The sequence below is a fragment of the Trypanosoma brucei genome, chromosome 5, assembly GCF_000002445.2.
Source record: "Trypanosoma brucei brucei TREU927 chromosome 5, complete sequence".
Classification (NCBI taxonomy): domain Eukaryota; phylum Euglenozoa; class Kinetoplastea; order Trypanosomatida; family Trypanosomatidae; genus Trypanosoma; species Trypanosoma brucei.
Window position 1 is genome coordinate 132978 of NC_007278.1, and position 27973 is coordinate 160950.

The following is a 27973-nucleotide window of genomic DNA, read 5'->3' on the forward strand; positions in this document are numbered from 1 at the left end:
CGTCAAAACATACACATCCAACCGCTCCACCGCATCGGAAAGGAGAAAGGAGAAAGTCGGCAGACTCATGCACAGGTGACGGAAAATCTTCCGTTGCAAAGAAAAAAAATGAGAGAGAGCGAAGTCGAGCAAACGAAACACAAAAATAAACAAAAAAAGAACACAAACATTGTAACGGCACGACGACTATATCATGAGTCGAGACCCTGACCTCTTGGTCCCAAAAGCGCTACCTCTGTTAAACCCGCGACGATTCATTAGCAAAAGTAATACACTAGTTGCGGGCACTATAGCCACAAAGCAAATGGCAACGGCAACAAGATAACCAACAATGTCCGTGCCGCGATCCGAACTGTCGGGTGCCGGGACCAATGGTTCCGTAAGAGAATCATTACGATTTAAGTTGGAGGATCGCATCAGCCGCTGCACCACATCACCCGTCTGCGTTTTCATACCCTCAGCAGCGTTATGAACACTTTTTGTTGCCTCCTCCAACTTCTTAAGTTCATGTAGGGAAGAATTATAATCTCCCGTCCATTCCTCCTCAGGCACCGTACACGGACCCTCTGAAGCATATCCGTGACTTATGCAACTCGCATTCCATTGCTTGCTCGTATGTTTAACAGCTGCAAGCCCCGGTTTTGCACCATCCCAAGCGTTTATTGCATTCGACATGGCCTCATATGTGACGTTAGCAGCAGTCACATTATCAGAACCTCCAATACTCTTACAATCAATTCTGAAGGCACCGGCTCCAGCAGCCGCAGCAATGCCATCGTCGCAGTTATTATTCACATTATGACTCTTCTTACCTTCCTTTGCACCAGTAATTGTTGTATTGCAGTATATCGTCAGTACCTTATTCATTCCTTTGCTCTCAGAATCCCCCACTGCCTTTTTTGCGTGTTCCACGGCTTTGCGGGAAGCGCCAGCAATAATTTCATGTTGCTCCTTTAGCTTTCTTTGGCCCCAGTCGAGAACTTCAAGTGCATCCTCTAGCTCCTTCTTTGCCCTGCTAAACTTTGCCGCATCTTCTATTGTCTCACCTTCCTCACGCTCCATCTGAACAACCTCCTCATGCCTAGCTTTAATCAGAACGAATGCTTCTTCAATATAAGCGATTTTATCGTGCATACTCTTTAAAATACCATCCGCAACACTTTGCATGGATCCCGCAAGGCCATACATGATGCATAATGCCCTAGCTCCTTCTTTATTAAATCTCTTGAGAGCAGGGCGCTGGCCTTTCTCAGCCGCAGCAAATGCAACGGCAGTAATTACTGATGCCAAAATGTAGGAGTGACGCAATCTTGCGCCCATACCTTTACTACTAGTTTCAACGACACACTAAGCCTGAAATGCAATAACCACAACACATCCACATTCATTTTTTTTATACGTACAAATACGTACAAATATATAAACAAGGGGAAAACATTGTATAAAACAGTAATTAGGAGTAACAAAGATGCAACAGGTCACAAGTTGAACAAAACAACACGAGCACTAACATAGACTATGCATAAATATATATAGATAAATAAAGATAAATATATTTATGCCGAGTGTATGATGTCACGGTAAATAGAGCATGGCATGAAATAAAACTATTACACCATAATGCTACTGACCTCATACCACTCACGTAACGCTCAGGAACAAAAAAAAGGGGTTGGAACAAAAAAAGAAAATTATATGTATCGTGTCTCACATACAACAGAACCACCTTAGATCATGTGATAAAGAGAAAAAAAAAATATAACCGTGCTCTCAGAGTGCCGGAAGCAGTCTACTGATGTCATTAACATCAGAAGAAAACCGGTAGCACCTGATATGTTATAGTTGACATCCTATTTGTAAAAATAAAATCGTTGAAACATACTCGCTTAAATTTACCGTCTTGAGTCTACCATTAAAGTTATTAAATGAAATTCATGTCTGCTCGTATTATCCTCCTCACGCTGAAATAACATGGATTATAGACCTCATTTCCTTACATCCAGTGTGTCATCAGTGATATCCACAGTGTATGGGTTATATCCCGCCGGCATCTGTGGTAATCCCGCACCCGGTCGCATGGCAGCGTTTTGGGCTGCCCTCCGCTGCCGCAATACGAAGAACCCAACCAAACCAAGCACGATAAGTAACGCTGGGACCACTACAGCCGCAATCCATGCCAGGTTGCGACCACCCGATTTACCGCCTTGACCATCCCCATGATCTCCATTATCCTCATCCTCGTCTTCCAAGACAGCATCAAATGTACTTCTGTGCTTTACTGCAAGTAGCGCCTTCACATCAGCTACGCTTAGCTCATGGCTGTACAAAAGCATGTTGAATACGGTAACACTCAGGTCGCCAGTTGCCTCACCCTTTCCGATCACTCGCTCGTTGGCTCCAACATATATCTCGTGTATCTCTGCCGACTGCGACAACGGCACAATACTGCCCTGACCATCCCCTACACGATTCCCGTCAATGTACGTATGGGCAACGCCGCCTCGCACGGTCAAGACAACCTGGTAGGTTTTCCCCTCTTCCAGAGCGAGTGTTTTGGCGCCAGCTGTCGTACCACTCAATTGGGTCCACGCCTTTTCGTCGTACCAGATACCCACGTCTGCAATTAAGCCGGATTTGTTCCTCACGCCCACTCCAAGAAGTGGAGTGGGGTTCTTTGGTGCCTTATGGACGGCCACGCTCATCACGACTGTCAGCCCGTTGTCAATCAAATGGTACACTTTATTCTCATTTTTGCCAGATACGGGAAATACAACATGTGCGGCGCGTGTGCCCAAAGTGAAACCGGTGGTGACCCTCTTTACAGGGCCTTGTAGCGCACCATCCATGCCAAGGTATCCGTCACGCCAATGCGTGCGGTTGGCCACTTCAGACCAAAACCCAACGAGGCCCACCGTTGGGTCAAACTTTGGCGCTGACGTGCTCTCCTCGCCCGTAGTGCCATAAAGCGCCATCACACTCCCGTCCACCTTCCTCCACAAACCCACCACTGCCTTCAGTTCATGCACACGGTCGGTGAGGTCGGTAAAGAAAATGCTTTTCAACTGGCTGAAACCCTCCTCATGCAGGGAGTACAGCCCACTCTCAGTGTGCAGGAGGGCGCTAAAAGATAACATGGATAAATGACCAGAGGAAATCGCCCCGAGGCAATGCGTCCGCTTGCTATCCGTCACCCAAAGGAGGAGCGGCCTCAATCCCGCATTCCCTGAATTGAAGAAGGCGCGGTAAGCAAATAGGATCACATCCGACCCATCCACCTTCATGTTCACGAAGTCACCTCGGTCGTCGTCATCGGAGTGATACTGGAAATTGGACAGTGCGTGCCTTTCACCCTCCGTAGCGTCAGTCCACGTCATCCCCACGTCTACGGATCGATACATCTTGTTTTTCGTCTGGTGTGCAACTACAAGCAGCAATTCCTTCTTCCACACAAGCAGGCTGGGCTCCGTGCAATCGTCGATGTCCAGTTTAGCCGGGGTGAAGCTCCATGACTCACTCTCGTGCTTATAACGCGCAATAACGCATGTCTTAGCCCCACTCTCAGCGGACGCGACGAGAGGGAAAAGTATGGTGTCGCCCACAACAGCACCCTTTCCACCACTCTCGAAGAATTCCTTCCATGAGTGCTCCAATAGCGGCCTCTTGAACGTATCAGTCAGCGATGAAGGCTTATTCCACTTCACAACCTTGCCATCTTCCGCACCGCGGCCGCCGATAGTGCCCACGAAAAGCTTCACCTCCAAGTCGAACGCACCCTCTTGAGGTTCTACATCCTTCGCCTTGTTGCTGCTGAGTGAAAGAAGGAAAATCTTATCCTTCAGTACTATTGCCCTGGGGCCGTATTGAGCGTAGCGATGATCGGCCACCGGCTCATTCACGAAAACATTCTCAGTCTTCCATTTTTTCTCTGACATCCAACCCGCCGCCTGTGCGCTCTGGTGAGTCTCGCCAAGTGCAATAGTCTTTAGCCACACTCCGGCGTATCCGGCAGTCCACGCGTTATATCGTGCTTCAGCGAGGGCAACAACACTCCCACCCACCGCCACGAGTGAATTACCTTCGAATAAACCGTGTTTCACATCATGACTCGAGTCACTGTGCGACAACAAACTTTCTCTATTCCACGGTTTGAATAATTCCACCCTCCGCTTCTCAACTCCTGCAGGTTGGGAAGATGAGCCATTACTGCACACGGGGAGCAAAAGGACTGAAGCAACCAATAGTAGTAATGGTGTGTGCATCCTTTTGTAACTTTTCTCCCGTGTAGGGAAGTCATCTTTCATCCATACTCTCATGCTGGTACCTGGCTCCTGCAAATGCACGGGTTATATTCCGATAAAATTCCCCACGTTATCTTTTCACAATAATCGTCACTTGAGTCAGGCCTTCCGTCTATGAGGCGCGTTAGGCTCTGTATTATTTCACTGTAGGCGATCACTTGCTTTTCTTGTGTGAATGTCTGAATAAAAGTTAATTAAAAGCAAATGAAAATTATAGGAGTAACAAAGATGCAACAGGTCACAAGTTGAACAAAACAACACGAGCACTAACATAGACTATGCATAAATATATATAGATAAATAAAGATAAATATATTTATGCCGAGTGTATGATGTCACGGTAAATAGAGCATGGCATGAAATAAAACTATTACACCATAATGCTACTGACCTCATACCACTCACGTAACGCTCAGGAACAAAAAAAAGGGAGCTGGAATAGAAGAGGTTAAGAAACACGCGTTGCAGTGCTCATCCCAATTCGTGTTAAAGCTACATGGGGGGAAAAAATGATATAATAAATGCAAACATGAAGAATGTCACTAACACTATTCTTGAGAGCGCTGTTGATTTTACTACTGGAAATCTTCTTCAAGAGTGGCAAGTTGATTTGCATTGATGTTTTTATACCTCCAATAACAACACCTTAAAGGTAGAACCCCTATTGTTTCCCTCCTTCGCGTCGCAGCAGAGTAACAAAAATGGTTTTGTCCATCAGACATATTACGGAAAAAAGTGAAAGCAAATACATTCCATTTTGTTTCTTTTCAAACACAAAAAAAAAACAGATGGAAAAAAAAATACCAATACCAATATGATTCCGGACACTTTTGCAAGTTATTGAGGTTGTCAATATCCTCATCTCGCAAAAAATTCAGGCATTCCCAAGTGTTAACCTTATGAGCCGAAATCTTCACATTATTTTTAAATAAAAAAAAATAAAAATAAAAAAAACAGCACGGACAGGGGCCCCCAACACATGTGTCCCCCACCCCCGGGCCCTCCCAGCCCTCTTTCCTTCAAATAGAAACGACAACAAACCTCTTCACACATTCGCCTCCTTCGCAATGCTATGGAACACGAGGGGAAAAAAACAGCATCCGTGACAGGATTCGAACCTGCAACCCTCTGATCCGTAGTCAGATGCTCTTCCATTGAGCCACACGGACGTGGCGGCGGGGCGGAAAGCACAATGAGTTGTGAGCGGAAAAAAATTCAAACCCAAAAAAATTCAAACCCAACAAAAACGGCAGCGAGCTGACAACCGATATGTTCCACACCGCGCCGCAATTCGTGCGAGCCAACCCGGATCCAAGATGATATGCGATGCTCCTTTTTTACAACGTGTCACACGCAAGTGGAGTAATATGAACAATAATATAAAAAAAGGGAGAGAGGAATGGCAAACACTCAACAGACATGATCCCACCCCACGTAAATGTGTAAACTTTTTCATTCGCCCCTATTGAAAGGGTCTATTTTGCTAATGGCAATGTTTTTTTTTTTTGCCCTTTCATTTTTAAAGGGCAGCAAAAGCACATAACCGCCAGCGATGATAGTGCCGGTGCGGAAGTCAGCGTTAAGTTACCGCCGCGCATTTCAAGTCGTATATCTGATCATTGGGCCCCCTTTGGCCAAAAGGCTACACACACACACACACGCACACCTCCGCGGCGCACCGTGACTGAGAAGGAAACGCCGTCAACTTGATGTGACTATTGCTGAGTGTTTTTCATGCGCCAAGGTGCGACTCAGTTAAACAAATAAAACTGGGCATGCATGTGTAGCATGATAACCCTACATCACACTTTTACCCCTTTTTTTTCCAATCCCCAGAAGAGCAACGAAAAGAAATGGTGGAGGGTGCATTCAGGATTTTTTTTTTAGAAAAGCGATGAATCAGTACATAGTCATATCCAACAGAAAAAGAAAAAGCAAAGAAAGAAAGAAAGAAAGAAAAAGAAAAACACTGTCACAGCATCTGTCATAACGATAGCACCAGCAGAATACTGGTGAAAATATGGAGAACTTGTGGCGCCCATACGATATTTTCGTCGCTACCCAACGCGGGCATGCACGCACTCTTTCCACATTCCTTTCTGCATTCCCTCTTCCACACCCCCGCACCTCACACAGTTTTCAATACTACACCACCACCCACTCCTCACAACTGCCTTAGTTCCAATTCCGCACGATCTTTCCGTCCCAGTTCAACTTCTCCCCCTTCTGCATGGCGTAGTAGCGATGCGTCTTCCAGCGACGCCAAGGTGAACCCGACTTACCCCAATGCGGGTTTGCTTCCCAGTATTTCTCAATACGCTCCTGCAACAGCGGCGTGAAGTGGCGGGCCAAACCCTGCACGGGCCATGCCGCTGCGGTTGCCAACGCACAGATGGTTCGCCCCTCCAGTTGTTTAGACACATCGAGCATGGTTCCAACCTCTTCCATACGTGCGTTACCGTGGACGAAGCGTTGCATCATCTTTTCGAGCCATGGGCTTCCTTCACGGCATGGCGTACACTGGCCACATGACTCATGGGCATAAAACATAGATAAGCGATGGATAGCCGCGATAAGGTCGGTAGATTTATCCATCACTATCACCGCTGCGGTGCCGAGGCCTGTTTGCGCCTCCTTCAGCGCATCGAAATCCATGAGGACGTTATCACAAATGCTCTTTGGAATAAGAGGACAAGAAGAGCCACCAGGAATGACAGCGAGGAGATTGTCCCATCCACCCCGCACGCCACCAGCATGACGCTCAATGAGGTCCCGCAAAGGAATACTCATCTCCTCCTCTACTGTACAGGGCCGGTTGACGTGACCGCAAATGCAGAACAGTTTTACCCCAGCATTGTTGCGTCGACCAAATGAATTAAACCACGACGGGCCGCGCCGGAGGATTGTTGGTGACACGGACACGGTCTCCACATTTGTCACAGTGGTGGGACACCCATAAAGACCGACATTGGCCGGAAAAGGGGGTTTAAGACGTGGCTTTCCTGGTCCACCTTCAATGCTTGAAATCATCGCAGTTTCCTCCCCACAGATGTACGCTCCCGCACCGCAGTAAGTGTATAAATCAAAATCGTAACCGCTTCCGCATGCATTGCGGCCCAAGTAACCCCGCGCATACGCCTCTTTAATTGCCTGATCCACAGCCCTCCACTCATTGTAAAACTCGCCTCGTATGTAAATGTAACCGTAACGCGCCCGCATGGCAAAACCTGCAATGAGAGCCCCCTCTACCAATTTGTGTGGTTCATGCCGCATAATCTCTCGATCCTTACACGTCCCTGGTTCCGATTCATCTCCATTAACGACGATGTAACTTGGGCGGCCGTCAGGTTTGGATTTTGGCATGAAGGACCATTTGAGTCCCGATGGGAAACCGGCTCCGCCGCGGCCACGGAGTCCACTGGCCTTAATTTCATTTATAACCCAGTCGTGTCCCTTCAACAGCAAATCGCGGGTACGATACCAATCCCCTCGTCGCTCAGCACTATCAATATCTGTGCCAAAATCCTGATAAAGATTAACAAAAATGCGGTCCTGATCCTTCAATCCACCGTGTACCCGCTGCTCCTGCTGAGTTGGTGGTGGTTGAGAAGCTGCTGCCTGAAGCAAAGACCCCGTAGCGGAAAGAAAACCCACACGCCGGAGCATTAATAACTACACACAAGGTTCAATTTGATTACACAAACGCACACAACCACAAATGGTAAAGGATGTGAATGCCAAAGCGCCTGTTAAGTGAGGAACCTTTTAAAAAAAAAAAAACACACACAAAGAAAGAAAAACAATCCGCGGGCTACGAGCAATAAAAATTCTGAACGATTTAGTCGCTGCTATTGTTGTTCTTGTTGCTCCCTTGATGATTATAATGATGATGATAATGATGTATATACACACGCGCCCACCTAACAGGCACACTACAACTAATTACTACGACTATTAGAAATGATATCTTCCACTACCGCTGCGACTACTGACTGTACACGAAAAAATAAAAATAAAAATAAAAAAAGAAAATCCGCTACAACCACCACCGTCTTTCCCACACTTTATTTTTTTTTCTCCTTCTCCTTTCTCGCCCTTCGCTTCCTTCTAATAAACTCGGACAAAATGTGGAGTCGTGACTGTCTCTTCGTTCTCTTGTGTGTTTTCCTCTATTATTGTTATTATTCTTTTTTTTTTTCTCTCTTCCTTTACTTTTCTTTACTGCCCTTTGGCGTGGTTGAATCCGCTATTTCCCTAAATGTTGGTTGGGAAGACTTAAGGGCAGGCGGGAAAGAAGGAAGGAAATAGCAGAAAAAAAAAAAAAACTCTGCTTCGTCCCGCACAACAAAACACGCGCACGCACCTAATGTAAACCTTCCACTAGTGGACGGATGTTTTTTTTTTACAAAAAAGAAAAAAAAAGTCACATGAATAAATGAAAGAGAAAAAGTAAAAGTAAAAAAAAAAAGAGAGAGAAATAGAAACACAGAGATATGAAGCGAGAAAGTAGAGAAAACGAAAAAAATTCATACACCATGCAGGCAAACAGCAAACAAGAAATTACCGCAGTAACATAACGGTTGGACGCAAAATACCAATCGTACACCATTATTATTATTTGGCACTCTCTCACCCCAAAAAAAAAAAAAACAAAGGTGCCATAAACAACTCATCAAAAATAACAGGAAAAGTAGAAAATAAATAAATAAACATGGAGTGCAATGTGAAGCCACACCGCAAAGCGCCGTACAGCACGGTTTGTAGTGGGAGCAAATGTAATCATTTGGCAACAATGCAAAATGGTGAAGGGTTGATGTTTGGCAGTGGTATTACACACACACACATATATATATATATATATATATATTCAAATATGCATTTACGTACAAGAAAAATGCACACATGTCCGTGTGTGATGCTTTCCAGTGGGTGAACAATCATCAAATATGTCTACTCAAATTTTACAAGAAAAAAAATCCTGCAGATGGGCACAAATCAGGCAGCCGTGCACCTTTCCAGTAGAATATCATAAGGCAGCAGCAACACATGCGGTAATTAAAGATGTATTCGAAAAATAAAATAAAAATAAAATAAGCTTTATTCCCTCGCCAAACATCATCTCGCACCATATCAAGTTGCATTTCCCTCATCCTCCTTCATTACCATCACTGCTATTGTTGTTGTTGTTATTATTATTATTATTAATATTATTATTGTTGTGATGAGTCCAGTTGGGGAGACACCCCGCGAGATGTTGCGCCTGGCAGCTGTGAAATTGTTCCGTAGCTTCCACACAATTTGGAGCCCAAAAACCCTCCACTTCAATGCAACGCTGCGCAATGGCCCTCAACTCAACACATGGCGTAATTTCCTCCTGTTCTGCAAGCCGACGCTTAAAACCCTCCGGAACTTCCTCCCAAGGCATTTGCCGGCCATTACCCACCGCATAAGTCGTACCGCCACCCTTCAATACAACCATAATAACTTCTTTTATTTTTATTTTTATTTTTATTTTATTTTGCCGTTCTTCTTCTTCCTCTTCCTCCTCACAAGCACTGCCGATATGAAATTAAAAGTATCTAATTGATCAACTAATTAATTAAAATAACTAATGAACTAATGAACTAATACGTTGGGGTTAATTGTGGTGAAATGGCCAGAATGAAACAGAGTGATGAGGGTTTAATTAATAAATAAACAAACCCAAACACCCGTACACTTCAGTTAATGAAGTTATTTCTTCCCTTCAGTCCTTTATTGGACTGAAGCCGTGTGTAACTTAATAACTTGCATATATGACACAACACACAGCAAAAAGAAAAAAAAGGAAGGAGAAAAAAAGTAAAGAAAAGTAAAGACTTGCGTTACAACACACAACAGCGCAATCATGAAGCACTCCAGCGTCAAAAAAATAAGGTGGAGTTACAAATCTTATTTTGTAACCGTCTTTTTTTCTTTAAATAATAACAATAATAATAATTTGTTTATGTATTATTGTTGTTGTTGTTGTTTCTTTATTATTATTATTATTTTCCTTTCCTTCATTTGACAGACCTGATACGGCCGAATTGGCTGGCCGCCGGGTGTAGAAAGTAAACCATTTTGGGACATAAACATAAAATTAATTAATTAATTAGAAGAAGAGGAGGAGGAAAAAAAAAAAGAGGCATAACGAAAGTGACATTTACTCACTTTGCTGCTCACTCAAAATAAAACAAAACAAAAAAGAAAAGAAAAGAAAAGAGTTGGGGCACACCGCATTTCCTCATTAATAAAATATTCCTTTGGATTTGTTTTTTTTCTTTTTCTTTTCTTCTCTTCTTTTGTGTGCGCTGGCGAAGTTCCGCTGATGGGGGAGAAAAGAGAGGAAAAAAAAAAAGAGAAAAAGAAAAACAGGGATTTGTTCCCAAAGAAAAATAAATTAAATAAACATGTGAATGGAAGGAGGGAGAAACAAAAAAAACAAATAAATAAATAATAATAATAAAAAGAAAGAAAGAGGGGCCACTGAGACAATTTGCTGCCACAAAGAGGAATCCCTCATATCCACTCCCTTTTATTTCCTTCCATTACTAAATCTTTTTTTTTTCGCTTCGTTTCGTTTTTGTTTTTGTTTCGTTTCGTTTTTGTTGTTAAAAAAAAAAAAAAAGAGGAACGTGTCAGAAATGAGTAAATGATTTAAGGGAATCTTAAATAAATAAATGCATGGGAAATGTTGAGGATGATTTGATACCGACGACATATCGCCCATTTATTTTTTGTTGTCGTTTGCTTTTCTTTTTCTTTTTCTTTTTTTCTTTTTTTTTTCAAGAAAAAAAAACTGCGCGCGATATTCCCTTTATTTATTCATTCATTCATTCTCACTTTAATTCGTACCTATCCGTATGATGATAATAATAATAATAATAACAACATTAATTATTATATTGAAATGCTATACCTTGAAATAGTAGTAGGTAATGATAATAAAATAGATTTTTTTTAAAAAATAAAAACACAACACACAACACACAACACGCCACCAAATCATATGAAACGTAATAAAATATCAACAGCAGAAATAATAATAATGTTTGTTGCCGTTTCATATCGCATAATATATTTTACGCATGGACCTGCAGCAGGAGGTTTAAATGAGGCATTTTGGGAGATAATTCGGGCTGAAAGTCTCGAAAAAATGAAGAATAAAAAAATAGAATAAAAAAAACCGTCAAAAGGTGAGTTGTGAAGCATTGCAATGCAGCGAAGACGCAGCGATATAAATAAATATAAATATATGATAAATAAAATGATAATGATATAAACAAATCATTTTATTTTACCTTATTTTAATATCTTCCTCTTTCCCCTCCAGTGTGCAGTTACGCATGTCCATTTTCTACCATAAACACAATAAACAACACATCTTTTATTTATTTATTTTTTTCTTTTCTTTTCTTTTCCTTTAAAATTTTTTTAAAAAAAAAAAATTATGTTTAGGCTGCAGGTCATCCCACCCACCCATTTCAAACACTAATTCGTTTTTGGTTTTGTTTTTTTTTTTAATTTTCCCTCCTCTTTATTTCCTCTGCTTGCGTTGTTAAAATCATACAACCTCTTAATTATTTTCAGCACTCTGACAAAAACCAACAGAGGTGCGAAATAAATATTTTTCTCCCTCACGCGTCTCCTCTATTTTTTTTTTCACAAATAAAATAAAAGAAATTCATCAGGTCACTTCACCATCTACAAATTATTAATTATTTTTCCTTTGATTTGCTTCGTTATTGACGTTACTATCACACTTTTTTTTTCTTTTTCCTTTTTGAACTACAGCCAACTGGGTTGTTCATTCTCCGAAACAAAAAAAAACAATAAAAATAAATAAAAATAAAGTGGCTAAATTATAAACAAACACTTTCACCACAATGTCACCCACTTGCAAACTTATACTCACACACTCACAATCTCACATACACAGAAACATATAAATATATAAATATATATAATATTTCTTTTTAAAATTTCTCAGCTTCCCATTCCAGAAATGCCGGTAAACATCTCCTCCTCCTCCTCTACTTTATTCTCTTTTTTTTTCTTCTTTTTTTCTTCTTTTTTTCTTCCTTCACCACATGCACTTCTTTTTATTATACTTTCCCCTCATCTCTCACATAATCTCAACAAGTTTTGTCTTCCGTGCCGCCAAAACAATACCGGACCGCTTGGAACGCCATAATGTTGCGTAACACACAAGCGCTGATAATGTCATGGAAACACTCATCACAACACACACAAACGCATAACTCCCATTATTACGAAGTTGAATAGTTGCTTGCATGGGAGGTGCCACAAAACCACCCACCACACCTGCGAGAAATACAGCACCAAAATAAAAACCCAAATTAGGTCCATACAAATGCGTAGCGATAAGAGTTGGCATCACGGCAAACATACCCGCCATGCAGAAACCAATGATGCAAAGCAACAACGCAAAGGCAACGTAACTGCGGCCAAGGGCGAGAAGGCCACAACCGATACCACCAACAGTAGCACAGAAAACATATGCAAATTCAGCAGTAACTAATGAGGCGAGCCAACCAACAAGTACGGAACCAACAACTTGAAAGACACCATAAAAAGTGAAGAGGGTGGCGGCAACATCAGTTGGAATGGGCGGTACACCTGCATAAACAGTGCCTGGTTTACCCATAGACGAAATGTAAGGCACGGCTGCGTAAATGAGCGAGTAAAAAGCCCAACTGTATATGAACCAGCAAAGAAAGTTACCCATGAAAGGGAGAGTAAACATAGAGAGGAATAGTTCCCATGGTGTGAGCTTGTGGGTGTGGAGACTGCGTATTACCTGTGGTTCGTCTGCATCCATACTTGTATCCATATCAACATCAATAGCAGATGCAAAGGTGTTGTTCCTTTGACTTTGTTCAGTAACGTCCAAACCCTCACCATCATTCCCATTTTGCTGATTCGTGCCCACACCCCTCCCGTTAGGTGGAACCTTTGAGGTGTTGGTATGGCTGCCATTTTTCCTGCCCATTTCCCTCACGTCTTCTTTACCTTCATTGTGTCCATTATTCGCTGCTCCTTCTCCCCCCACAGTTGCCGGTTCATTACTTCTTCTGACCAAACTTCCATTACCGGATTTATTTCCTTCCCGGGTTTCATCATCAGCGCTGCTGTCGTCTCTTTTGGGTTCACGGCGGCGAGCGGAAAGGGCGGTTGCGAGCACTCCAATCGCACAAAATATCGACATAAGTTGAAAAGCCTTACGCCAGCCATATGCAACAACCCATTTCCCTGCTAATGGTGGAATAATGGCACTTCCAATACCTCCACCAGCAAAGTTAATTCCCATAGCCAGTCCCTGATAACGATTGAACCAAGAACTAGTTGCAGCAGCCCCAGGTGATAACATACATGCCGTACCAATAGATGCAAAAAGGCAGTAAGTAAAAGTTACAACATAAATGTTCGCGGCGAGGGTTGAACTGATCCACAAACCAGTGAAGAGCAAAATGGTGGAAAGCGCCATCATGAACCGCGGCGGGAGCCGATCGACACAAAATCCTGCGAGAACACCAAAGGCAGGTGAAAGCCCCAACGAAACGGAATTTCCAAGACTAATTGCCGTTATGGAGGGAAACCCAAGTGACGGATCATTGTGCATATCCTCTGAGAAAATGGAATAACTGTTGTCAATACCATATGACATCAGTTGCATCAACAACCCCGAAAGGGCCACGAGGTAACCGATTGGGTGGTCGGCGGGTTTACGGGTGAAACTTGGAAGCATAACTTTTTGCTTTTCTTCTTCTTTTCCGTATATATTTAATATATATATATATATATACTTTCTGCTTATGCTCGTATTGGTATTCCGTTTCTCACCCACACTGCTTTTTTTTGTTTTATTTTGTTTTGTTTGTTCTGCTTGACTTTATTTTATTTTTTTTTATTATTATTATTTTTTTTTTTCCTTCACCCCCTTCAACTTACACTCCGCGCCTCTCTCCCTTAATTCAATGTGTAATGTTGTATCCCCGGGTTCCTTCTCGTCTTAATGTAAATTTGATGGGCACTTCGGTGTGATTTACAGATTTCAACTGAATATATAAGTGAACACGCCACCACTTATTGAATAATACGAAACGGAAACGGCAGCGACTCCACAACAAATATGTTGCTGTCAGTAACACTTCAAGTTCTTTACTTCACTGTTTTACTAATACGCTTGATTGATTTGTTTGTTTGTTTGTTTCGTTATTGTTATTGTTATTGCTATTCTTCACTTTGGTATGATTATCACTTGTGTAGCTCCCCTAATATTGTCCAGTTGTTTGCTTTAAAATAATATCTTACTATTCATTTTGTATTTATATTTGTGTGCATGTGTGTGTGTGTGTGTGTGTTTTTTAATTTTGAATTTGTGTAACCCACGTAATGTCAACGACAGTAGTGGAAATAAAGTTAATTTGTTTTGTTCAAAGAAAGTTAAGAAAAAAAAAATCCGAGAGGAGAGGAGAGGAGAGGAGAGGAAATTGCATGACATGAATTACAGAACACCTACTTTTGGTTTATGTTTCTCCAAGAAAGAAAGAAAAAGAAAAAAAAAGAAAATCAATCACTTTTCCCAATGAGAAAAATATTTACAATCTCTAATTTTCTCCATACGTGTCTCTTCTCTCATAATCTTCCCAATATTTATATTTATATATGCTTTCAGACAGAAAAACGGGCATTAAAATAAATACAAAATGATAAGGTGTAATAAGGAAAGATAATGAAAACGACGAGAAAGCAAAAAAAAAAAAACTTCAAAGAAAAAAACTTAAAGAGGATAGACAAAGATAAAGATATATGCTTCCATGCCCACGCAAAAGGAAGTTTATGTGTATGAAAGGGAGAGAGAGACAAGACAAGACAAGACAAGACAAAGGAAAGAAAAGAGAAGATAAAAAGAAGATAAAAAGAAAAAAAGGAATGAAAGAAAACACTGAGACTGAGGCTTCAGAGCCTAACGGTCGGAGGAGAAGTAAATATTTTTTTTTTAAAACAAAAAAAAGGTAAAGAAGGAACGCATGACGAGATGTGCAATCACTTGCATATAAATGTTGATCATAATTATTATCGCACATGCATGCATAAATGCATATAAATATAAATATATATATATATTTATATTTATATTATTTGTGTGACCACTACACATGACGTGGGGAGGCAAAAAAAAAAAAAAGTAGCTGTTTAAAATACAACATATGACGCGAAGAGCAAAAAGAACCATCACCAAAAACTCAAGGTTCTCACAAGAACAAATTAAAAAAAGAAAAAAGAAAAAAAGAGAAACCAACAACTATCCCTAATAGGAATATAATACTTTAGAGATGAGACGTCTCTCCCTTCTGTTTCTTCTCACTTGAACCCACATGTGGTGCGCTTCATTTCTGATGTTAAATCACGTCATTATAAATTTTTAAAACATGTACCGCCACCATCACCAGCGCGTTTCCCTCCTCCCCCCTCCTCCTCCGTTATTTTCTTTTTTTTTTAAAAATAAATACACGCGTATCCCTTAATTATTTCCCTTAACCAAATGCATTCCCCTCATTCAAAAATCACTTATCATTTCCCCATTTTTTTCATCGGCACTTTTGGCGCTTTTGGCGTTGTTTTATTCTCTGCTTTTTTTTTTCTCTTTTCAACATTGCGGTCAGTTGATTGGTTCCGTTATTTCTTCAATGAGTCACATTCATATATATATTTTTTTTATTTTATTTTATTTTTTCTCACGCCCTCACACAACCAGACACACATCCAAGTGCGTTTATATATATATATATATACATGTATTTATGTATTTATATGAGCGTCTTCTTTTCTTTTCTTTTTCTTTCCTCCTTTCCGAAACATTTAATCAAATATTCGCTACACGTTTTATCATCTCTCTTTCTCTCGTTTTCTTTCCTCTTTTTTTTTCTTTTATTTTTCCATCCTCCTCGCTTCATATTGTGCCGTACACCTCTCTAAGCAGCGTTTAAAAAAAAAAAAAAAGACGAAAAACAAAACAAAACAATCACACACATTTTTTTTTTAAAAATCATTTTTTGCGCTCGCGCTGTTTTGGCGTTTCCAAACAAACGCATGGGGTTAAATGCGCACATACGCACATACGCACGTATGTAGTCATAAGAAAAAAAAAAACACACAGAACAGCAAATTATAAATAATAAATAACGGTAAGAAGCAACAAAAACTATTATAATAATTTTGAAAAAGAAAAATAAAAAAAAGAAAAAAAAACAATCACCTGCAAATCGAAATCTCGAAGGAAAGGGGGAAAAGGAAAGAAAGAGAGAAAGAAAACAATGCGAACACAGACACATACACGCGTGCATATGCAAATACGCAACCATGTAAGTAAATATATATAAATAAATAAATATTTATATTTATATATTTATATATATTTATATATATTTATATATTTATATATTTATATTTATATATTTATATATTTATATATATTTATATTTATATATATATATACATACCATTACACCTTTGTAGGAAATACTAACTCACCTCGTAATACTCCACATGAGTGGCCCGCGCCTGCAGAAGGGACAATTGCCCAAAAGTTGTGCATCTCCAACGCATAAAATGTTTCCACAACACAAAAGCTCCACAAAACAACCTTCAGGTGGAGCCTCTAAACATACACCGCACACATCCTCCGATTCTCCAAAAGGTGCTGATGACTGCAGAAAAGCTGGTGGGACAAGTTGAACAGCGGGGGGCACCGATATAACCTTTTCTTTTCCGCCTCCTTGCGAAACTGTGGATGAAGCCAAAGTAGACAAGGAAGCATTTGCCGCATCTCTTTGCTCACCATCACCATCACCATCATCACTAGAATATCCTCGCCTAAGTTGGTTCCCTCCACCACCATAAACATTATTGTTATTATTATTATTATTATTGTCATTGTTGTTATTATGACTACTATTACCATTACTATTTCCCTCCCTCTGTAAGTTGGCAGCACCGACACGGTTAAGGCTTAGGCATCCGCTACCACTATGGCGCCCAGCCAAAAGAATATTTGCATTTGCCTCTGCAACACTACTGCTGAAGGGTTCAGATGAGGTGGCACTACGCTCTGCCATTTCTATTCCCCTCCGTGTGGGTGCCATTACATTTGATTCTGCTGCATATGTCACCGCTATGGTGCTTGCCGCTGGAGAATTCATTCCCGTTCCCGTTCCCGTTAATCTTCTTCTTTCTTCTGTTGTTGTTGATGGGGGTGTTGGGGATTGCAGTAGCCGGCGTTGTCCAGCAGCATGCATTACCTTAAGGAGTGTTGGTTGCGAGAGTTTTATTGCCCGCCTCCGCTTGTTGCTGTCGTTGATGTCCGTCACGTCCACGTGTTTGCTCTCTGTTAGCGTTGATTTCGAAGGCAAAAGGGAAAGCAAAAGAAGAAAAATAAAATAAAATACTGGAAATACAGAAAATACTAACAGCGAATACGTCAAGTTTGTACTAGAGGCATGAAAACGGCAGAAACCGCGACTACCTTCTCCTCGGACACCTTTACACGTTTCTCATTAAGCACTGCAATTCCCTTTCCACCACTCAACAAATAACATACAAATAACGTGACTGTTTCAATCTCACCGGATGACCTGGAAAGAAGCGCCCGCAATGGAAGTGTCTTCATGACGCCCATCACACAACACAATCGAACTGTAAAAAAAAAAAAAGAAAAATGCGACCTAACTTTGTGTCCCTCATTTGTTCCTTTCAATATTTAATTGCATGGGGAATGTAATTATGGGAAAGCGCGTTGCGACTGCACAAATATATATATAACAGGTTGCCGTAGCGTACCCCATTATGTAGATGTCAACGTGTCCCAATGAGCAACGCCTTAGTATTTATGTCTCCGCTACTGGCCGTCACCACCGTTGCATTTCCTCCACAACTCACCGACCGAAAGGGAAAAAAAAAAAACTGAGAACGGAAAAGACGCTTTCCGGTGCGAATAACGAAGAAAACTGTTAGGAAGGGAGCACCCACTTGGATAAAGCCAAAAAAACGATATTTGCTCTTCCCTTTCGTGCGTAACCCCTCTCCTTGAGCTATGGAACAACAATTGTGCCATGTGCCAAACGATGCTCGAAGTCACAAGTAACCGGCCATAAGTAACTGCGACGCACGGCAGCGAAAGCAATCTCCATGTGTAACTAGTAACCACAGCGCACATATATACGCATATGTGCATATATATGTTTATAAACATGTGGGCGGGTGGGTGAACCCCGTTCAAACCATTTCACTCCCCTCCCATCAGCCTCCACTTCAGTGTAATCCTTATTCCTTTTCATTTTGCGGTGCTGGCTGATGTCGATTATGTTGCTGTTGTTTCTCCAAATGTTGTTTCAGCAACTTTCGTTCCCTGTTTAACACGATAAGCTCCCGCCGCTCTCGCTTCGTCATGCGATTCCGCCGTGTCTCACTCGTGCAAACCGCTGCTGAGGTTTCAGGAAAATAAAGCGAGGGTGATGACTGCACCAATGATGGAGATGCTAACGCACCTCCCGCAACCTCCAATACCCCGGGCACCGATGAGCATATTTCACCACCACCATCCTCCTTATTTTCATCCTTCCGCACATCGCACTTATTTCCTCCAGTTATTCCCCTATCCAACTGTGCTGAGTGAAACCGCTGCGACGCCACACGTTTTCGCATAAGCTTCTCTCGGTAATGCATGTACGCTTCATTATCCGGAAGTTCCGTCTGGTCCATCAACTCTCTCAAGTCAGGGACTCCACTTGAGCCCATGCACATTTCCCGAACCGGCCTGACAGCAGGTGGGGGATGCGTCTTCACAAAGACAAGCAAACGGCGTACAATTTTTAAGGAAACGCGCTGCGGGATATTGTATAACAACTGAAGCGAAGGGTGAGATGGAAGCTCCTCGCTGCAGTAATGTACACTACTACTTGGATACCATAACACGAGACGGCCTCCCATTACCAGAGCCTCCGCAGCAAATAACATGAGATCCAGCACAATGTCACTGACGGCGTAGGAGGTTGATGGCGTCTCAACTGCTGTGGTTTTGGCTGACCTTGCATCATCATTCATTTGATTCTCACATCCTTCATCATCGCGTCGCTCGCCACAGGTGTCTCTAGCGTTAGAAGTATTTTTCATGGAGAGTTCAGTATTCAAGTAGATTGGCGTTTCGTTCAACACCTTCCCCGTCGATTGCTGCCCACTACCATCCTCACTAATTTCACGCAGCCTGTGAGCATTTCCTCCGCTGCCTTTATTTCCCTCATCATTATGTGATGTCACCGCCACACGCCCTCGTCCCTCGTTATCACCCGTACTCATCGCCACAGTATTCGTTTGCTTCGGTGCTGCACTTTTACGTGGCTCACGTATACCGTACGGAGGATCCGTTACGATGGCGTCAAGAAACCCCTCGCACAAGCGCGCTTCACTCACGGCTGCCATGCCCAACCCGTCACTGACGTTGTTGCTTGCGTCATTGCTGCCATCACGGCTAACATCATTCGTAACATTACTGATGCATGGACCGTTGGCAGTGCTCCCAAAACCCTCGAAATTCGCGGCAACATTTTTAAGAGAGCCGCCACGTCCCCAACCCCTCAGGCGTAGAGTCTTTTCCCATAGTGCAAAATTCATCCGCACCCGTTCTGGTGGATTCAAACCGTAAATCTTAAAATTCGTCCTAACGGTGGGACCCTCAAGTGCCTCCTCCAGTGGAACACCGGCACGTTGAAGAGCCTCCTCCCCTAAAGCTCGCACTGCTGCAGCCCGCTGTTGTCGCTGTTGTGCACTCCGCAACCCCCGTTGGGTTCCCCGCTGCATTGCCCGACCGTCAACATCACCAGCGAATGTTACGGCACCGTAGTGGGCCGCCGCCACCAAAACACCGCATGTCCCGGCGAAGGGGTCGAATACAAAACTACCACGGCGAACGCACGCAAGATGAGCCATTACAAAAGCAGGCTCAGGTGGCATAGAAGTGGTCCCAATATAAGGCCGGCACTGAAGGCTGTAGCGGGTGAGAAGACCCTGACGGGAAGATCCAACAACAAAAGTGCCACAGAGAACCCGCTGGACGGGACCCGACGGACTCCACCCGGCCTTAGCTCCCGGTGGTGCGTTTTCCACCGCATGCTCCAAAATCAAAAAAATGTCTTCACAAGGAAGCCCGCTTTCTCTGACCTCCTCGTCCTTCTCACTTTTCTGTTTCTTACAGCCACAAGTGGCGCTAAGTGATATTCCAATAGCATCAGCCAAACGAATAGCGAGGGCGTCCTTCTCCTCAGCAGAGTAGTGGCGTCCCACCGTTTCCACACGCACAGAAACGGCATCTCTTTTGTCGGCACCATGACCTTTGGTGTCAGCAGCGTTGATGTTGGTATCGGAGCCTCTCCTTCCCATTTCCTCCCCCTCTTTTACCTTATGCGGTATCGATACCTGACTAACTTGATACAACTGCTTCAGTAACGGGGGCCCTACCAACGAGTCGCGATTATACACACAGCGGCTACATTCCCCTACACCGTTGCACCCAGCACGTGTAGAATAACAACTCAAAACAGTCTTATCGGTGAAGGCAATGGCGCTATCACTACCATCGTTGCCGCTCATATTGGAAGCAGGGTTGTTATCGCATTTGGCTCCACCCGAACCATGTGCAACTTTGCTGCCACCAGCACGACCATCGGCAGCGTCAGCGGCACCGCATACCCCATGAACACAGTTCTTGTGAATGTTCAACTGATCAGAAGTGTGCTCGAAAGCAGTGATGGAAACATTACGGCAGTGACTCTCACAGACGAGTAACAACCCTTCCATTGTGGCAGCCGCCGCGATGAGTTGATAAATTGCTCTCACCAGCATGCAGCGAGCGGCTACGCCACGGACAACATCCACCGATGCGGCCTCAAAAACACAAAATAGTGAAAGTGTTGAATCTGCGTGGAGCCATGGAGGACGGTGGAGAAGTTCAATGGTCTCCCCAAGCGCTGAAGCCGCGGACTGAAGTTCAGCTACACAAAACGGTGTAAGAGTTGGGGAACAAGCAAACCAACAAAAAAATAACATTGTATGTCACCGTCATGTGATGAGCGATTGCGTATCCGCGGCTTTCCTGGTGAACACACGCTCGAGAGTTAGCGCGCGCCTCCAACTCGCTGTAGGTCGTCGGTGCCTCAGCACAGTGCAGCTCGTCTTTCTTTTTTTTTTATGAAATCCACGATACCTCCCCACAGTTCGTTTGTAAACGATAACTTTTCTCTTTTATGTGGTTTCGCTTCACTTCCTGCTATTTCTCCTCCGCTTACACGTTTCTGCTAAGTATCACAACACTGAAACATAGAAGCACAGTATTACAGGCAGTGTGGAAAAAAATAAGAAGCAAAGGGCTCTGTCTGAAACGACAAGTAACGCGGGGTTGGGAAGGGAATATTAAAGGGTAAACGTATACACCGGTATGAGTGTGTTTTGGTGTTGTGTGTTTGGACGCGGAGACAATAGCAGTGGCGAGAAGAGAAAAAAAAAAGCGATGGAAGGGGGTTTTGATAAAGTATACGCCATTCCAACACACATGCACAAAAAAGAAAAAAAATGGCGGCGCCACAGGGAAGGATGCCTGTGTGAATCTGCCTGTCTATTTGTTGCTAGTGTTTTAAGAGGATAAATAAAGGCGTCACCACTCCACGGATGGGCGTAGAAAACACGAAATAGTTTCTCCCCTCATCATTTACATGAACTTGTACATATATCACACCAGATGCACAACAACGCAGACAAATATCTTCCCCTTTCATCCCGCACATGCTTCACACTCCCAACTCCAAAAGACTACCAATACAAGTTTTTAACCATATCTTTCCTCTTATGCAGCTTCCCCAACACAGGCGGCAACGTACATACGTGTGCAAAATGAAGATTTAATAAAACTATCACCCTTGACTTTATTGTACATTTGATTTTCGGACTTTCTGTCCTCTTTCGGTCTCTCCATCTTTACATTTGCCATCCCCATTGTGTTACGGACGCGCTTACCCAGCTTAGCACATCCGAGGTGTTCGGTTGATCCATGTGTAGCCATGGCCATACATCCCCTTCTGATATACCCTCAAATTTGAAAAAAAAAAAAAACCTGCTCTCCCTCTCTCCTTCTTCTCCCTATCATCAACATTTATCTTAAACAAATCATTGCCTCTAATGAATCTCTACTACTCACCACGGGTGCGTGCAGGAGGAAAATAAAAAATGGAGGTCATGATTGTTACTAGCATATCATGGAACTGCAGTTCAGCACCTTTGAAGGGATTTTCGTAGCTGCCCTTCTCACCGCGCACCGTCCAGCAGCGCAGTTAATCTTACGGAAGCAAAGCGCAAAAAGGCCCGTCACCCAGACGCCCGCTCCAGTTGCCTCTAATCCCTTTTGTTCCTTTTCTCCATCTTTGGATGCTGCATTGTTCTCTCTCTTCATAATTCTTCTATAGCTGAACTGAATACTTGTCGGTCTGCGGAGTTGGGTTGTTCTTGTACAACGCCGAAAGCCTTGGATCGTCCGCGAGCTTCTGCGCTAACTTGGCGTACCTCTCGCTTGCACGATCAATATGCTTCACGAGTAGCTCGTCTAGTGTTTTCATGCGCCATGTGGCCTCCTTGCAGTATTGGGCAAACTCCTTCGCATCCCGTGCAACTTCACCACTGGTGGTTACAGCAACTGCAGCACTTGTGCTTGCAAGGGCATTCGCAGTGATTGTGCAGGATGCACCCATGACGCTTGGTATCCCTGTAACTGCCTCCCCTAATGCACCGCCACCTGTAGCAGCAAGGGCCACAGAATCTGACATGTCCTTCTGCTCTGCAGCTCCAAGTACTCCCTGGATGCTGCACGTCTCCACCCCTGAAGCCTTCACGGTGGACTCCACACCCGCCACAGCCGCATCAACGTTGCTCTGATAGTTGGCCTGACGACGAGTGAGCTCCTCCCTTTCCTCATCCATCTGTTTTTGTATAATACGACCGCGATGGATAAGGCGCTCCTTCAACTCACGTAGGGCCTCATCTCGTACTCGGCGGGCTTGGTCCATGGTGAGGGCAACATTCATGTAGTCACCACTGAATGTGGTGGGGAGGTCAAGCTTCGCGATGTATGGCGCAAGGTAATCGCAGCGTGCCTCCTCACGCAGAGCCTCTTCAGCAAGTCGGCGTCTACGCTCCGCTTCAGTCTCACGAGGACGGTTGCGAAGCGTGTCAAAGACGGACACAACAGCGGGAACGCGGCGCTGTTTTTCGTTTGCCAGAGCGACACGCTTTGAGGGACAAAGTCCGGGCAGCAAATACTCTTGATTCTGCGCCTGCGATTTCTGCTCGGCGACGGGTGTCAGTTGAGCACCAGCGAGGCCTCCCAGTTCGACCGATGACCGCTTAGCAGCTTCCGCTTCGTCAGGACCTGCAACCGGACCCGATGGCTCACGTGTGGACTCCACAATGGCATTGCATTCCGCCAACGAGGCCCGTACACGCCCTTGACACATCGTGACCCACCACCGCAGTCGGTTGCGCTCATTACACTGTTCCATATCCGATGGGGGTGTCGCGTTTGGCATCATAACGATGATAGATGGCAACGTACCTGAAATGCTCCCTTTCGGCCCCGCCACGGCGCTGAGAAGGCATTCCTCACCAGGGTCAGTTTTGGGGTACATGCGATAGGGACGGATGATACTCCCCGGCCGGTAATGGAAATAAACCCACATTTCACCACCCTCAGACAGCGACCCCACACTGCCAGTAGACGGACCTGCGCACACCGGTGACAATGCAGCCGACGCGACAAGCTGTGGATGCATTGTGCCTGTAGCGGCACGTGCAGCGGCTACCGCAGCAGGGCGCACAAAGACGTATTTGGCCACATCGTCGTCAGGGGGGATGGTCTCATTGCGATGATACTTCTCACTCATTCGGATGGGTTCCGCACGTTGCGTGTCATCCGCACCCCGCACGCTCCCCTTAGTAGAGGGGGAACTTCCAACTTGTTGCGAATTGGTGTGGGACAAGTTGTATCCCATGTTGAGTGCAGCCACATTATCGAAGGTGGCACTTCGGTACCATAACCGGTCATCGCGCCCTCTGTAAAACTCCTTCACCTTGCGAAGGGCGCGACTCTCGTAGAAAAACTCCTGTCTCCGCCACAAGCCATCGTTACGGGCATCCCAGTAAAAGGTCATAGTTCGCTGCACACCTGGCTCGTACGTAAGTAACCGCAGCCCCCCTACTGAAGTCTGCAACATTCTGCCACGTTCGAACCACTCTTGCATCAGGCGGAAGTTACCACTTTGTACCACAACATCAACCAACGGGATGAGCTGGCTATTGGAATTCGACACGGTCCGTTCCCTCATAAAGGCACCACTGCTAAAGCTCCGGTGCCGCACAAAACTCCGACGCTTACCCACATTCGTCTCCCGAAATTCGTCGTCTAATGCGCTCGTCACTATATTTCTCCTCAAACCCGCCCTTTGCTGAGCCCCGCTCGAGTAATCGTAATCCGTGTCGTACGGTTCTTTTCCCTCTCCCTCCGCTGCCGGAAGTGCAACTAAACCTTCACCTCCAGACGCAGCGGCAGCACCACTCCTAAAGTCACTCACACTGTTCGTCCGCCTCATGAATGCGGATGCCGTGGGGTACACCGACCGGCGGCGCAGTTTATCCGCACGATGCTCAAAAAGCAGATGTATTTGTGCCTGACTGGGATATTGCGTATCCGGCAAATAGACCTCAAGCACACGATGGTCAGGCATTAGATACGCGGCGTAGCGAAACACATCTGCATTGACATAGCGAGTGAATTTCATACCACCTGGATAACGACTTTCATACTGGGCCCGGTTCAATGTTAATTCTTCCACCCACGAAGCACAACAAAAGTGGACCGCACGGTCTCGCGTAGTTTGCATGAGATGCGTCAGTCCTCCTGCCAAAGTGGAAAATCCCCCGCTAAATGTGCTACCGGGATGCTGTGCTGGAGATCCCTCATCATTGTAGCGCCGCCTCATGCCTGCCGAGTTACCCAACCCTCGGCTTCCATATACTGCTGATGGGCTAGCGCTTAAAACGCCGCCTCCGCTTCCAGGAGTGGCCCCCAAGTGCACTTGGCCCCCAAGTGTACTGAGGGGAGTGCCAACGAAATTATGCGAAATGTTGCGCTCGTCCTCAACGTCCAGTTCAAAGAGAACCGCTTCCCATTGAGATGCATCCTGAAGATCAGGCACCAGTGAACTGACAGCGGCGTCGGGGGTGAGGTTGACGAAATAGTTGTCACCATTGAAAACACCCTCAACACCCGTGTAAAAGCTATCGGCGTCACCCGGCGCGATGAGGTCGCCCCGGGAAGGTTCGACGAATACGGGCTCACGTACGCTCTTGCGCCCACCAGGGAGAACAAGTACCCAACTGTGAAGCCGTCGAACAGGTGGGAAGTTGACTGACTCGCCTTTTGCAGGTCCCTTAACGGCGTCATCCCCCCCTATTACAGATGCGGCATCAGCATTTCCACACCTTGCCGGGTTGTTGAAAGCATTGAAGCTGGTGTTAGGACCACAAAGGGGGCTCGTAGCACCCACCACATTATTAGCCAAGGGGCTACAGAGGCTAACGCTGTTCGCGTAGCTCTCGCTGGCCCCCTGAACCCTTGATCCCGCAAAGGATGTGTTACTTCTCGTGTCTTTGTCGTCGTCCTGCTGATGGTGGTACTGGGAGTACATATCAATCTCATCAGCAGGGCGGAGCACCAGGCGGTCCTTTACAAGTGCTGCATACTCCGCATCAACCATGTCGCTGCCATCATCATCGGCATCAGAGTCCACATAACAGCAGTAGTCATCCGTCACGGGAGCCTTTGTATTGGCATTTTCCTCCCTTCCACCGGTGGTGCCAACCACGTTGCTGCAATACGTACTGTCTTTGTTGCTGGTCCTGCGCTTGCTTTTGCTCTTTCCGCTAGTCGAAAGCTCCCCATATTCATCTGTCCATTCCCGTTGTGAACTGTCATTCTCGCACACGGCGCGTTCAGCGTAGCCCACCACCACGTAGGCGTTGTACCCCACTCCCACAAGCAACGAAGTGAGAAGTATGCTCAACTCGAAGCAATTGCCAATCTGCCACTGTAGCGTCGTGGCTGGGGAAACCACCACTTCAGGAAGCCTTTCCGTGTCTTCAAGTATCTCATACCGCATATACCCCGCAAGGAACCTCGCACACGAACCCACATCAAACAATTCATCAAAGGGAAAAATGGTGGGCCGAATGAAGGTGCATATCATCTTTCGGGTGCGACACTCATTCAACGGGGCAAGAAGCTGCGGCGCACGCTTAGGAAAATACTCATGAAAGTGAGATTGGAACCTCCTAGTAGCTTTGAAGATGCTCTCCTCTGCCGGACTAATCTCCGTGTAGGAGGGGGGAAAACCCTCCTTGCGAAGCCAGTGGGTGAGACGCTCCGCTCTCGTGGCCTCATAAGGAGCTGGTGACAAGGTTGCGGGCCCGGGTACCTTCTCTTCTCCTCCTTCTTCAGCATCAGTGGGAGTCGCAGTTCCCAAACCAACCTTTGCTGTGTTGGCGACGGCGCCGCCTCTTCCTGGTGAAGTCCCGGGGACGCTTGCGGTCTTTCCGCCGATGCGGCGTATTGGTGGTAACATCAACTTCAAACACCCCGCACTACCACCGCAGTGTAACGGATTGTATACACTACTGGCGTATGATAAACAAAGTGAAGTTATCTACAAACTCGCGTACGTATATATATATATATATTTATTTATTTTTGTATATAAGTTCACTCGTCTGACGTCCCTGCAAATGTGAATTTAGAGACTGGAAGGGGTGAAGGTAACCGCTCTATTTGGTTACACACTACCTATTTATTGTCAGTGGTGTTGGCGCTATTTTGCTCTCTTCCTTTTCTCCCTCTAATTATATTTCTACTCCCCGTACTTATTTATCTATTTGTGTTAATGCACACGGATTCCAGGGTAAAGTGCAGTGAAGGCACTAGCAACTGCTGCCACCATTATCATCACAAAGAAGAAAAAGAGGTCAAAAAAACAAAAAAAAACATCAAAAAGAATAGAGGAGGAAAGAAAGAAAAAGTGAAGTGCGTATTAAAAAAAAAGTTTTGCGCCGCACACGTGGAGGAGCCAATTAAGGTGTGATGAATATTTCGATTACAGTCCGTACTGAACAGCGGCAACGGACACAACATAACGTTTTCAACCGCAGCCTATTGGCGGGAGTAGAGGTATACGGGACAAAAATAAGTGGAAAGGGGGAAAAGGGAAACAGAACGAGAATTCATGCTAACAACTGACTACAAAGATATGGTACACGCATGTGTTACAAAAGGGGAGGCTAACAAACAGTAACCACCCGTACCACATACAACTTACACTACACGAATGGAAACACAAAATGAAGTAAAAGAAAGTGAAAGCGACAATGAGGAGCCTCCCCACCCTCATGCGCATACACACCTATCTCCCCTGAATCACTTTGCTCCCAATTACGCGGCTGAACCACATCTCTTTGAAACACCTTCTGAGCACAACCTTCCATCC

General features: G+C 44.6%; 8 protein-coding genes and 1 non-coding gene across 9 annotated transcripts, besides 55 other annotated features; all 9 read right to left on the reverse strand.

The window, feature by feature from the left end:
• Window positions 1–27973: part of a sequence feature (sequence corresponds to BAC RPCI93-29K2) that runs on past both edges of the window.
• On the reverse strand, window positions 187–1320 carry Tb927.5.430 (hypothetical protein; the record flags this gene model as incomplete). Its single annotated transcript, XM_839624.1, has 1 exon — window positions 187–1320. One exon carries the CDS (start codon window positions 1318–1320, stop codon window positions 187–189), a length of 1134 nt encoding a protein of 377 aa, XP_844717.1.
• Window positions 1523–1560: a sequence feature (AT_rich).
• Window positions 1986–4313, reverse strand: Tb927.5.440 (hypothetical protein, conserved; the record flags this gene model as incomplete). Its single annotated transcript, XM_839625.1, has 1 exon — window positions 1986–4313. The coding sequence occupies one exon, from the start codon at window positions 4311–4313 to the stop codon at window positions 1986–1988; it is 2328 nt and encodes a 775-aa protein (XP_844718.1).
• Window positions 4581–4618: a sequence feature (AT_rich).
• Window positions 5216–5252: a sequence feature (AT_rich).
• Window positions 5396–5467, reverse strand: Tb927.5.445. The gene has a single exon. It is a non-coding gene; the product is annotated as a tRNA-Arg (tRNA).
• Window positions 6220–6265: a microsatellite.
• Tb927.5.450 (NADH-ubiquinone oxidoreductase, mitochondrial, putative) lies at window positions 6474–7964 on the reverse strand (the record flags this gene model as incomplete). The annotated part of the gene is made up of 1 exon (XM_839626.1): window positions 6474–7964. One exon carries the CDS (start codon window positions 7962–7964, stop codon window positions 6474–6476), a length of 1491 nt encoding a protein of 496 aa, XP_844719.1.
• Window positions 8171–8199: a microsatellite.
• Window positions 8301–8323: a microsatellite.
• Window positions 8441–8528: a sequence feature (T-rich).
• Window positions 8705–8823: a sequence feature (A-rich).
• Window positions 9142–9165: a microsatellite.
• Window positions 9369–9392: a sequence feature (AT_rich).
• Tb927.5.460 (hypothetical protein, conserved) lies at window positions 9445–9777 on the reverse strand (the record flags this gene model as incomplete). Its single annotated transcript, XM_839627.1, has 1 exon — window positions 9445–9777. One exon carries the CDS (start codon window positions 9775–9777, stop codon window positions 9445–9447), a length of 333 nt encoding a protein of 110 aa, XP_844720.1.
• Window positions 9471–9516: a microsatellite.
• Window positions 9787–9818: a microsatellite.
• Window positions 9866–9927: a microsatellite.
• Window positions 10112–10156: a sequence feature (A-rich).
• Window positions 10246–10280: a sequence feature (AT_rich).
• Window positions 10283–10329: a microsatellite.
• Window positions 10414–10434: a sequence feature (AT_rich).
• Window positions 10522–10542: a microsatellite.
• Window positions 10588–10623: a sequence feature (T-rich).
• Window positions 10655–10798: a sequence feature (A-rich).
• Window positions 10885–10924: a microsatellite.
• Window positions 11071–11105: a microsatellite.
• Window positions 11183–11217: a microsatellite.
• Window positions 11261–11293: a sequence feature (AT_rich).
• Window positions 11555–11619: a sequence feature (AT_rich).
• Window positions 11718–11744: a microsatellite.
• Window positions 11745–11771: a sequence feature (AT_rich).
• Window positions 12141–12172: a sequence feature (AT_rich).
• Window positions 12263–12304: a sequence feature (AT_rich).
• Window positions 12357–12399: a sequence feature (T-rich).
• Tb927.5.470 (transporter, putative) lies at window positions 12445–14088 on the reverse strand (the record flags this gene model as incomplete). Its single annotated transcript, XM_839628.1, has 1 exon — window positions 12445–14088. The coding sequence occupies one exon, from the start codon at window positions 14086–14088 to the stop codon at window positions 12445–12447; it is 1644 nt and encodes a 547-aa protein (XP_844721.1).
• Window positions 14117–14145: a microsatellite.
• Window positions 14190–14219: a microsatellite.
• Window positions 14193–14270: a sequence feature (T-rich).
• Window positions 14676–14704: a microsatellite.
• Window positions 14805–14831: a microsatellite.
• Window positions 14885–14912: a microsatellite.
• Window positions 15191–15203: a sequence feature (A-rich).
• Window positions 15204–15229: a microsatellite.
• Window positions 15230–15286: a sequence feature (A-rich).
• Window positions 15329–15357: a sequence feature (AT_rich).
• Window positions 15445–15482: a microsatellite.
• Window positions 15827–15855: a sequence feature (AT_rich).
• Window positions 16054–16078: a microsatellite.
• Window positions 16121–16159: a microsatellite.
• Window positions 16165–16281: a sequence feature (T-rich).
• Window positions 16236–16297: a sequence feature (CT-rich).
• Window positions 16332–16368: a sequence feature (A-rich).
• Window positions 16566–16595: a microsatellite.
• Window positions 16620–16657: a sequence feature (GA-rich).
• Window positions 16717–16845: a microsatellite.
• On the reverse strand, window positions 16874–17545 carry Tb927.5.480 (hypothetical protein, conserved; the record flags this gene model as incomplete). The annotated part of the gene is made up of 1 exon (XM_839629.1): window positions 16874–17545. One exon carries the CDS (start codon window positions 17543–17545, stop codon window positions 16874–16876), a length of 672 nt encoding a protein of 223 aa, XP_844722.1.
• Window positions 17181–17204: a microsatellite.
• Window positions 17249–17314: a microsatellite.
• On the reverse strand, window positions 18666–21443 carry Tb927.5.490 (methyltransferase, putative; the record flags this gene model as incomplete). The annotated part of the gene is made up of 1 exon (XM_839630.1): window positions 18666–21443. One exon carries the CDS (start codon window positions 21441–21443, stop codon window positions 18666–18668), a length of 2778 nt encoding a protein of 925 aa, XP_844723.1.
• Tb927.5.500 (hypothetical protein, conserved) lies at window positions 22847–27058 on the reverse strand (the record flags this gene model as incomplete). Its single annotated transcript, XM_839631.1, has 1 exon — window positions 22847–27058. One exon carries the CDS (start codon window positions 27056–27058, stop codon window positions 22847–22849), a length of 4212 nt encoding a protein of 1403 aa, XP_844724.1.
• Window positions 27153–27192: a microsatellite.
• Window positions 27440–27508: a sequence feature (A-rich).